The 12,362-nt window shown below is 35.2% G+C and overlaps 1 protein-coding gene across 2 annotated transcripts in view; it reads right to left on the bottom strand.

Moving 5' to 3' along the window:
- Positions 1 to 12,362, bottom strand: part of LOC108975095 (nyctalopin) — a 277,437-nt gene that overhangs the window by 18,980 nt on the left and 246,095 nt on the right. For both annotated transcript variants that reach the window (XM_018943363.1, XM_018943364.1), the window contains one exon: positions 10,818 to 10,978. In XM_018943363.1, coding sequence (XP_018798908.1) covers positions 10,818 to 10,978 — 161 coding nt within the window. The remainder of the gene's footprint in view (positions 1 to 10,817; positions 10,979 to 12,362) is intronic.

Below are 12,362 nucleotides of genomic sequence, written 5' to 3'. Positions count from 1 at the left end.
GCGCCACGTAGCGAAAAGAAGAAACGACTGGCGCGCTGTTGTTAACTCGGCTATAATCGCGTAAGCGGTGTCTACGCCAATTAAGAAGAAGAAGAAGAATTAACAAGCGCAAGGATCACTGAACTTTTCACAAACATAATTGTATATGTAACTACATAGCAGTATACGAGTGTGCGTGTCATACTCCTGCAACCTTAATCAGTACCATTTATTTTGCATAATTAAAACAATTACTTATGCAAAGAATTCGCAATGTCCACACACACAACTATTTGCAAGCTTTCCTACTCCGTTATGTTTGGTTAGTATACCAAACTCCGTTTGTTATGTTGAAAGTGGTTCTGCGTCATAATATTATATAAAGAGGTGAACGCGGGCCAAATTTCGAATATCAATTTTGGTATGCGAAGAGTTTATTAATATTAACGTTTTCCCAAAAGTTTAGAATTATTGATCTACAACTTTGCTTCCGCCGTTTTCCAATAGATGTCTCTAGGGTCAAGCACTGGTCGATTTAATCGTTTTATATCGATCTTGGACAATTGTGTCAATGTTAACCCAACAAAATATTTGTAGAGATCTGTTTGCATCCCAAACTTATTCTCAACTTAAAGTGTCACTTTTTGAGCCGAATTCTCGACTTTTGCTTTGCTTTTTTAATTCCACGAAAATTGTGACTGAGGACCCGTCCACGCTTTACTAAGGCCAACATACAGTGACGCACAAAAGTCATCACGCTTCAGTTCAATATTCATTTCTTTTTTCATTTCGTCTTGCATATGCAGTCAAACACAAATTCGACTGAATACCTATGTTGCTTGGTGTTTGATATTCCGTTATCTATATGTTTTACGTTGCCACCGAAATTAGCTTTAAAGTAAAATTTGAACAATACGCAGAAGACAAGCGTGATCAATTTTGAGACTTTCGCTCGAAGTGTTTGCGAAAAAAGTAAATTCATTAAATAGAATAGTTTGAATTATTTGAAAAATATAGATATAAAAGGTAAGAGAAAATATGCATACGTTTTTCCGCCGCTATAATTGCTTATATCTTTGGCAAACATGGGAAAAAAGAACATGGTTATCTCCAATGGAGTTAAAGGCGAGGTGAAAAAATTGTTGATTGATGGTGTGACTCATCGCGAAATTTCTCGAAGGCTGAAAATCTCCGTTGGCATTGTGAATAAAATTCGCAGAAAATTTGCAGATTTATTCATTAGAAATAAAGCAGGGCGTAAAAGAATTCTTAGCTCAGTTCAGGAACGGGACGTTGTTAGGAGTATAAGAAYTGGCAAATGCGAAAATGCCGTGTAAATATGCCACAGATTGGAAAAGAATAATAATTTAAAGATTTCTGCAGAGCCAATTCGCAGAACATTACGAAATGCTGGTCTAAAAGGCCGTGCAAAAGTCAAAAAGCCTCTTCTCACTGAGAGACACAAGAAGTTGCGGCTAAATTTTGCCAAAAAATACAAGACCTGGAATGCAAGTGACTGGGAGAAGGTCTTGTGGTCAGATGAAACCATAATAAATCGTTTAGAATCGGATGGGCGCTAATGGACCTGGAGAAGCAATGGTGCGAAATTACAGGCACACAACGTTAAGCCTACGCTGAAGTTTGGAGGAGGCTCCATTATGTTATGGGGATGCATGACGATCAATGGTGTTGGTAGATTGGCCAAAATCGAAGGACGAATGACGGCAGAGTCTTATATTGAAATTCATTTGCTTGGCACTATAGGAGATTTAGGTGGAAATGGGTCGGACATTGTCTTCCAATAGGACAATGATCCGAAGCACACAGCAAGAGCGACTCGCAAATGGCTCCAGGACAATAGTATTAGTACACTAGATTGGCCTCCGCAATCTCCGGACCTCAACCCCATCGAGCACCTGTGGGGTATATTAAAAAAATCGGTCGCCGGCGAAGTCGGCTCATTGAGCGAATTATAGCGTAAGGTGCAGCAGGCGTGGGATCTATTTCGTCAGAAACATGCGCAAATTTGTGTTTAAGTATGCCAAGGAGAATCAAAGCCGTTATAGATGGCAAAGGTGGTTATACGAAGTATTAATATTAATTTTTAACCCTGTTAATATTAAGTCACAAAATTGATCACACTGAAATATTCTATATTTAGTTTCTTTATTGCTTTTATTTGTTATTGTTAAATGAAATATTACTTCGAAAATATCAAATCGTTTACGTGTTTTTTATTATTGCTTAGGTACGTATTGATACCGTGATCAATTTTGTGAGTCGCTGTATATACAAAAAAGTCTGAAAGTTGCACCAAAAGCAAAACAAAAAAAAAAAAAAAAAAATTGCGGAAGACGTAATATAAATTCTTTGAATGCAGACAACAACTGCGAAAGCAAAACAAACAGTATTTTTTAACCCGTTTGGGCAAATTTAGTCTGTATAGCGCCGGAATGTATGCTTCACTTTTTTGAACCACAAACATTTACCATTATTCCAAGTAACTCACAGCTTTAAATCATGTAACATATATGTTAACGGATTATTGGCGCCATCATGTAAAATTTCCATGTTTATTTTCTCTATTTATACCCGTTTTGTCATTAATTTCACGTCATTCTTCGAAAAGTTGTGAATATAAATGGAGTAGGGTGTGAGAAAGTACAGAAAACATTTTTCTAATAAAATATTAGTATTTTTTTTTTTTTTTTTACTTTGGCGTATACTGTTAGGGTAAGTATTTATCATTTTATTTATTTTCTGAACAGATAATATGGACAAATGACGAAAAGAACTGATTGATGAAGAAATCAGGGAAATTTTTGACGAATTTTAAGAATTGGGACTGAATTGTGCTGAAATCCCTACCGATTTAGAAACAATGGAGGAAGATACCGAAGATTAGGCTCATTCCATGCATTGGATTCTGACGAGGACATAACATTGTCCAATTTATTTCCTTAAAGCAGCTTTATAACGCAGTAATTTTGAGGTTGAAAAAATGGAGCCACTCGTTTGGAGTATTTTTTTTCTGCCTTTTAGATATTGACATAGGCAATTCATATATTTTGTAATATTTTGTATAATTTAACGGAACCCCCCTAAAGCATAGTAAATTTCGACATTTCGACTTGAAATAATTGAAGGAAAAACAAAAAAAAAAAAAAATATTGTCGCTCCAGAGGTAGATAATTTCAGAAATTTTTGTCACTCAAAACAAGAACAAAAAAAAAAAACAATACACAGTCTTCAAACCATGTTGCGATAGTATAAATATAGCCAGCCTAATATCGGATTATTTACACAAAAAATATATTTTTGGGAAATAATTTAAAAATAAAAAAATTCTTAAATTGGCAGTGAGAACTTGTGACAGCATTAACAATACAACTTAATGCTAAAATCGTTTGATTTCAGAAAAAATTATTCACTATAAAGTGCCAAAGTTAATAACTATGCGTTAACGCGTTCATTAACAATTTCAATGAAGTTTATCAATCTAGTCAACATTCTTGCCACTTACTTTAACAACAATTGTCTAATGTAGTAAAACTTTTTGTATTCGAGCTTGTTTTCAGATTAAGTACCTTTACTTACGGCGTACACATATTAACGAATTTGTTCAACAGAGCGTATGAGCGATATTTGGAAGAGCCATTGATGGGTCTCGACTGCAGTAGGGTTAACTAAGTGAGCAGAAAGCCTCAAAGTCATTGAAAGATATTTGAAGACATCTGCAAGTTACCAGAAGACTGCACAAAGAACACTTCTAATAAGTACAACAGAGCGTATGAGTGATATTTTGAAAGGTGAGTTTGATGAATGAAATGAAAGGATTCATTAAATGAGCTGAAGGCTCAAATAGGCATTGGAGGACATCTGTAAGTCAACAAAAGAGGACTGGACAAAGAACACTTCAATGGCAGTGAATACAAAAAAAAATAAAAATAAAAAAAAAGAAAAAAAAAAAAGGAGTAGCACGGCATATTTTTGCGGTTTAAGCGAATTAGTATGGAGTTTAACGTATGTAAATCAAAGCAGTGGGCTATCCAACAACAAAACTTCCACGAACAAATTGAGCGCCGCAGACTGCCAGTGCACCGTCGTCTACTGCGAGCTACAACGTGCATTTTGTGCATGACACCGCAAGCAAATTCAATTATCTGTGCAAATATTATGCAAATAGCAAAATCTTTGCCGCGCACACATGCAGATGTACGCACACAGGTGCGCAGAAAGAAGCGCGTAGGCGAACTAGCAAGCAGATGCCTCCATACCCACACTTATACTTAGACAAGTCTGCGATTTCTGCTGCCGCAGCTATGAGCAAAAGATTTGAATATCAACGCACAAATCGGCAGACAACACAGACAACCACAACCGGCTGCGCACAAATTGCACGACAGAACAGTTATAAGACATATACGAAGTTATAAGTATGTGCGGTAGAAGGAAGGCGGAGGAGAAAGGCACTAAACTGAGAGGGTACATATCGCTTGCATGTTATGTGCCTTTCTCAGACAGTTTGGGACTCAGTCACTGCGAGCACCGGCAAATAGTATGCAGTATGGGGAGGGTAATGTATTCGAGCGCCTAAATGTATGCTAACAAAAGCAGCAGCAATGCTACCCTTTAGTAAATACACATGCCAAGTAGCGTGCGCGGCAAAAACTCCGCCAAGTAGCAATCGTATTTTGTGACTGCGTGGCAGCAACGTTGCCAGCGGCTGTTTTTGTTGTTAGATTTTATGTTGCAGCGATTTTTTGGCTTGTTTCTGCTTGCTACTTTGCTTGTGTGCCTTGAAGATTTCGTGCGCTCGAAAATATGCTGCGCACCGGAAGCGGAAATAAGCGCGCGAGCGGCATGTTAACTCGTCATGGGCTTGCCACCTCAATTGAACTGTTTTTAGTTGCTTGCTTGAGTGTGTGTGCAGACCATATACTAGATATGTATGTATGCGTGTGGCATTAGTTGACAAGGCATGCTTGTGTATGTTTCTGCTTGTGTCTGCATTTTTCTTCGTCACTTATTCAAATTGAACGACGTAAAAGCTTGAAAATTGAAAATTACATGCAACTTGTCGATTGAATTTTTTATTTATGCCGAAAGGCTTGCGAAAGTGGTTGATCAATTGAAGGCAGTGGTTAAGAAGTGATTGTAAATTTGGGGTTAAAATCTAAATAAAGTAAAGTATTTATAAAAGGAGTTGGAGTTGAAAGATTTTAACAATTTTTGTGTGATTTAAGGACTGCTTTGATTTGATATTATGAACTGCAAAAATTAAAGATCCACATTCCAAACATTCGACATGTCTTTATAATAGTTTAGAGTGACAAATTATGCTTGCTGCTAAGTAAAGAGCTGGATTTTGAGCCAGACAAGCGCGACCCTCGTAGGCAATAAGTACACATAAATGTTTTGGAGTAAGCATAGCCTACTATGGACATTAAATTTCTTCTACAAATTCAGATTTAACAACTTTTTATAGTAAACACTTCAAAGTTCACCTAATAATAACAATAAGCCCACCTTTGTGGAAGCTGCATTTTATAAAATCCACGTACCGGAAGCCAAAGGAAAAAATTCAGAGGCTCGCTGCGCTGTGCATAACGGGAGCTATAAGAACAACTCCAATGGCACCTATTGAACTGGTTATAAACCTGCCAACTATAAACCGCTTTGCAGAAAACTGCGCAACAAAATCGGCGGAACGGGCGTAGCTCGGTGGCTAAAGTCGATCGAGCAAACGTAGTGGGTGTGATCCCATTTTTCTATCAGGAAAAAGGAGTTGCTGCAGAAATATGCAGTCCAGAGTTAAGCATATGGCAACCTTTAAAGTTTATATTTCAATCAGAGATCTTTGCCATTGCGAAAGCCACGGAGCTTGCCTCTAATGAACCTGCAGTTTCCAGAGTCTACATCTATGTAGACAGCCAAGCAGCAATCACGGCAGTAACCTCATATCGCATATCGGTTTGAAATTGAGAAGCGCGGCAGCAGTAAACAACTTCACTTATACCTGGCCACAAAGGCATCGAGGGCAATAAAAAAACGAACGAGACTGCCAGGAATGATGTACGGCTAACAACCGAAAACGTGATCAATATTGGGAAAGCCACGTATTATCTATAAGACGATCCCGATAGAAGCGTGATGAAGGAAATCTAAAACCGACAGAACAAGCTACCGGGGGGGTGCAACACTGCAAAAGTAATATGTAAAATATTTGATCGGAAGTACACATATTTCCTATTGCCACTCGATAGAATAGTTTGTAGAAAATGATAGGAACACTAACTGGTCACTGGTGGCGACACACACCCGCAAAATGGAATTGACAGCTCAAGAAGACTGTGAAAAATATCGAGAGAAGAGTAATTGGGAAAACAATGCAGTATGGTGTAGTCTTGCCAATGCGAAACAAGTGTATAAGACAAGACTACGCTACAAGCATCTCAGGCCGCAGAGTCTGATAAAACTCACGTCAAGTGCAGACATTCTAAAGGATGAATACTCATCATAGGAATGAAAAAGTAACATTGAGTTTGTTCAAAGGAAACAGAGTAAAACTGCATGACACATCTTGTATGAAGGGAGCGAATATAATTTTTTTAATAGTAATCTCTATATCGTCACCTAAAATGCAAAATAACATAACATCACTTATCACAAGTTAACAGGCGAAGGAAAACGATATAATAAAAATCACTCGTATTCAAACGATATTCGAGTTTTGGTTATAAATTAGTGATATATTAGTAATAAATTGGTTATAAAAAGGTTATATATTTGAAATATATTGGTTATAAAAAGGTTATATATTAGTAATATATTGGTTATATTTTGGTTATATCTGACAACGTAAGCTGAAAATAATGTGCCACATATATGTAATGTGATGTAGCGAATCGTGAGCAATAAAAAACTCAATTTCGGTTTTTTTGATGGTAAGTTGTTTTACATGGTGACGATATATTATATATTTCCCGATAGCGGCAATATATTTTGTAAAAAAAAAAAAAAAAAAATGAAAATAAAAAAAAAAAAAAAAAAAAAAAAAAAATCATAATTTTCAAATGTGTAAATTGTAAAATTTCATAAAAAATAGAATTAAATTCTGAAAATGTAATTTTAAAAAAATATACCATTACCATTCCCTGAATTGTCAGGGAATTCATTAATTTTAATCTTCGGCACTGATTCCCTGATTTTCGTGAAAAATGCAACGGGACTGATTTTGACTGGCATCGATATGGTAACCCTAGGTATGAACCATAAAATATCAAGAAAAATATTTATAAGTAAAAAAAAGTATATCACAAATTTTAACGCTCATAAATACAGAAATCTTCGCACTTATAATATAACTTAAACAAATTTTTTTGTATATTAGGTTGTCAAAAAAGTCTTGCGGTATTTTCGCTAGTTATCGCTGAGTTCTAGTTTTATTCCACGCACCGGGTCATGCTATACCTTTTTGGAAAGCTCATTTCATGCGCTAACACGTGTTTGATTGATTGTCGTTTCTTTTAAGTCGTTCGAGAGTTATAGCGTCGCTAACATGGAGCGAAATTAAGAGAAAATACGGCATATTTTACAGTACTACATCGATAAAGGCAAAAATGCATCTCAAGCCGCCAATAAAATTTGTGCAGTTTATGGACCCGATACAGTTTCCATTTCCACCGCACAATGCTGGTTTCAAAGTTTTCGTTCTGGTATAGAGGTGGTCGAAGATGCGCCACGCTCCGGAAGGCCTGTCGTCGAAAATTGCGATAAAATCGCTGAATTGGTCAAAAGAGACCGGCATAGTAGCAGCCGTAGCATCGGTCAAGAGCTGGGCATGAGTCATCAAACCGTTATAAAAAAAAAAATAAATAAAAATAAAAATAAAAAATAAAAAATACCGCAAGACTTTTTTGACAACCTATTATTTTCCACATATTTGAATAACTTCAATAATAATTTTCCCAAGCAAGTTATTTAAAGATCAAAACTTTCATACTTCTCGTCTCATTACACAACCATAAACGAGCGCACATTTCAATTACCAGTGATGAAACATACCAAAACCGTCATGTAACCATTTATATGCCCATCATTTGTTGACAGCTGACTGCAAACAGTCGTAATATAACAATATTACCTGCTATATGCTGTAATATTACCCAAAGGATGTTTAACATATCAGCAGGCGCAAAGGAAAATTAAATATTCCAACGCTAGCTAAATTCGTATACACAGAGCGAAATGCGCTGAGGCGAAAATGCACATTAAGATACATTGAACCGAGTGCGCGGAGTGTCAATGTTGCGATGGCAAGGCCAAGGCTTTTTATATATGTATGTATAGGCATATCATTTAGTTAGGATTTGAAGGACGATGACTGATAGACAGCTGGCAAACGGTATGCAGACAAACGAAGAAACGAAACGCTAGCATGCTTGATATGTGAGAAAATGGTTTGTGTTTATAAGCACATTAGCATATGAAAATATTTCCTGGCATGTGTGTGTATATGCGCCAGTTGTTTGCGTAGCAAAGGCAGACAAACAATCATGCACATGACTTAATCGCAAATCAACTTGGGATGCATCAGTACGCGCCACAGAAATTAGACGTAATATGATGGGTGTTGGCGGATGGCTATACAGCTCGAAAGGAGCGGTTAAATATAGAAAGAGAGTGTGTGTATTGGCATGAGTATGAGGCTGAACATTGGCAGCTGATTGAGCAAACGGTTTATGTATCAAAGCATTCGGTTAGCGTGGCATTGGTGGCGGTGTGGCAAGTTATCAAATCAAATACAGTCAAATCGCGCTTCAGCTGTTTATATTGGTGTGTGTGTGTGTGTGTGTGTGTGTCTCAATAAAGTCATAACCAATCCAAAACACTTGAAGACGCTCGCTGACTTGCCGCGCATATGCATTTCATGAGTATTTGCCACATTATATATGCATATGTATGTATATTCATGTAGTCAGCGTAAGTGAGTATATATGTATTGATTTTGCTTGCACTCGTACGCTTTTTCTTTTGTGTTTTCATATGAAAATTACACCCCAAAGAAATTATTGAATTATTTACATGATTTGATTGCTTGATTTCTCGTCAGCAGCCGCATATACAAACTACAAACTACTTATGTAGTACTGTTTTACTTCTATATTGTAATAGAAAATAGTTAAATGCATTACTACATGTATTATTGATCCTTTGGTTCATCTACATGTGGTTGCGACATGTTCAGTGCACATAACGAGCGTTGAAATGATGACAGTAACACAATAAAGGTCCAAAGGCGGTAAAGTGATGGACATTCATGTTCAGATCGACGACAAACGACAAATTAACAGGCGCCTGTTAAGTCGCTTTACGAAGAAACATAATTACAATGTGACTCTATTTGTAAGCGGCCCTGTACTCCCCAAGCGGAATTCGAGCCGGCACACCATATTTCGGGAATCGGTAAAAATATTTCCATTTATGTATCATACAAGGAGGAATTCGAGCTTATTTATACGGTACATGTTATATATGCTTATCTTATATACTATACTACTGGACATGAAGATAATTATTTTCACTCTTATTTCTTCTAGAAAATTATAATATTTTTTATTTGTATGCGGCCTAAGTTGCTAAGAAGTTGGATTGAGATAATAATTTAACTTAATATAGTGTCAAAATTCTTTAGAAGTTTATAACAAAACTTAATTTACTTAAAAAAATGCTTGAATGGTAAGCTTAGTTTCAAAACGACCATTATAAAGCTACTTTACAGGCCTTTCTCAGTATAGGTCACTCATTTGAAGTGTAAACAACAATTATTATTTTTCTTTTTTCAAGTTTGACATATGTTTTGAGCCCGAAAAGGTTTTCTGCAAGAATTTTTTTTCATTTCTTTCACATGAGTAAAAGTTGAAACAAAAGTCATCGTATTTTGGTGGAAGTTAGATAGATARATAGTAAAATTGAGTCTTTGCAATGGCACTATTGTGTCCTCCTCTTTATCACATATGGTCAGCAACTTGAAAAATTCCAGGAGTCTGCTGGGCATGATTGAGGTAATGTAATCCCTGTCCCAATACGATGCCCTAACTTTTCCTCACGACAATGCGCGTCCACATGTTGCAAGACAAGTTAAAAGTTATTTGGAAAACGGCAGCTGAAAAAGTTTTCCTCATCCGCCTTATAGTCTAGACTTTCAAACCAGTCTTGCTTGGATTACAGTTCGCATTAACCAAAGTCGGCTTGTTTCATACTCTCATGCAGTTATTTTTAGGTTGTAATCCACATAATGCCAGAAACACACAATATTTAAGTATTGCTATGGCAAATTCATATCTTAAATATAATTTTCGTCAAATGCAATGTAAAACTACGTATCATAAAAAAATCGAAATTGAGTTTTTATTCCTTATGATTAACTTTATCACCTTACATACGTGTGCCATAAAATTTTAACCTCACGTTATCAGATATAACCAATATATAACCGATATATAACCAATTTATAACAGAAGCTCTAATTTTTTTCTCAAATATTAGTGGTTGCTTTTGTATCGTTGTTATCATCGAAAAAAAATTTAAAATCGTTGTCAGATATAATAACCAGAATATAACCATTTTATAACCAAAATTCAAATTTTGATCCAATATATGGGTTGCTATTATATTGCTTTTCCTTTGCCTGTAAACTTATGAAAGTGCTGTTACATTTTTATGCATTTTAAGTGACATTATGTAGTTATAGATCTTTGATTTATTTATACAAGTTTAGTTTTAAAGTTTAGTTTAAAAAGATTAGTTTTAAAAAATTTTTTTTTGTGACTTACCTTGAATCTATACGATTGAGATGATCCAAGCGATTTAAGTGCAATTCACGTAAATGAAACAGGTTCATGAAAGCAACCGCGGGCAGCTGTGTAAACCGATTACCGCTTAGCGACAAATACGTAAGATTCGATAGCTTTGAGAGCTGTTGTGTAGGCACCATCTATAAAAGGTGATTCAAAGAGAAAATTAATTGCATATTATAATTAATTTAATTTCATTTAAAATAATTAAATTTCATTTCATTTAAAATAATTTAAATTAATTTAAATTAATTTATTTAAATTTTAGCTTGAATTTACTGGTAAACGTTGTTATCGCTTTACTTCTTACAAATATTTTAAATACCATTGAAATTTTAGTGAATTTTGAAAGGGAGTCACTTTATCCTCTGAAATGCCGAATAGCAAAATATAATAAACAGAAATTCACATTTCGCTCCAATGCGAGTAAAACAAAATGCAAATTTCTTCGCAAATTTTGAAATTCTATATTCTCAAAATATTTATACAATATACTGCATTACATATCCTAACAATCGTGCCCCATATTTGGTACTTTGAGCATGCAATCCGACTTGCTTGCGTGACACATGATCTATTTGTGGAATAATGAATTCGCAGAATCATTGTATGAGTCGAGTGATTGATTACCAACTCGATTTCCAATAATTATTTTGCACTACTGAACTCATGCATTCACCATTTTTCAATCTTCACACGCAAGCACTGAGTGCAGTCTTGGTTGGGGGGCTGCATTTTAAGCATCAGTGTGAAGCATAATTCCTAAGATGCATCAACGGGAGAGTATACACACGTATACATATATAAACATATATATATGTATATAAACAGTTCCATATACATACATATATACACTTACGTTACTGCACATTTATATTAGCAGTAAAGTAATCAGTCAGCCAATCATTCTACAGCCACACACAGATATACATACATATATAGCCACATATACCGACATACAGCTGCAATTCTTACCCTGCACGCCTGCTCGTGCACAGGTAAGCAATCTGCCATTATTTGATTGATTGAAATGGAAATTCATGTTTGATTAGTGTGCATTGGAATGCAATAAGCAGAGAATCTTTGGGAAAATGCTGATGAGTCTGATAATGAAACGCTATGCAAATATACTTATGATTATGCAAATAGAACTTAAAAAGCCAAAAGGTGATTGAGCGCAAGCAAAAAGAGAAAATATAAAAATGATAAAACAGTCTTAATAATATGAAATTGAAGCAGTCGCTGCTTTGAAGATTAGTGAAATTGTTGCATGAAATGCATAAATCATTTTATTGAAATATTAAAATTTATTTATCTATAATAAATTTACCGAAATAATATCTGTCTAATCATTTATTGAATCTAGGGAAATATGTATTTATTATCTTTAGGCAAATATTGTTATTACAAAATTTTGCTTATTCTAAAATTTTAGCACCAGCTTCTTAAATAATTTTATTAGTAATACTTCGAAAATTTTTTCTCATTATATGTATATAAAAAAATTTAAGGCCGAAATTTTGG

This window comes from Bactrocera latifrons, unplaced genomic scaffold (assembly GCF_001853355.1).
Source record: "Bactrocera latifrons isolate USDA-ARS-PBARC rearing strain unplaced genomic scaffold, ASM185335v1 scaffold_61, whole genome shotgun sequence".
NCBI classification, from domain to species: Eukaryota; Metazoa; Arthropoda; class Insecta; order Diptera; family Tephritidae; genus Bactrocera; species Bactrocera latifrons.
The sequence above is the reverse complement of the archived record's forward strand: the minus strand, read 5'-3'. Positions and strand labels throughout refer to the sequence as shown.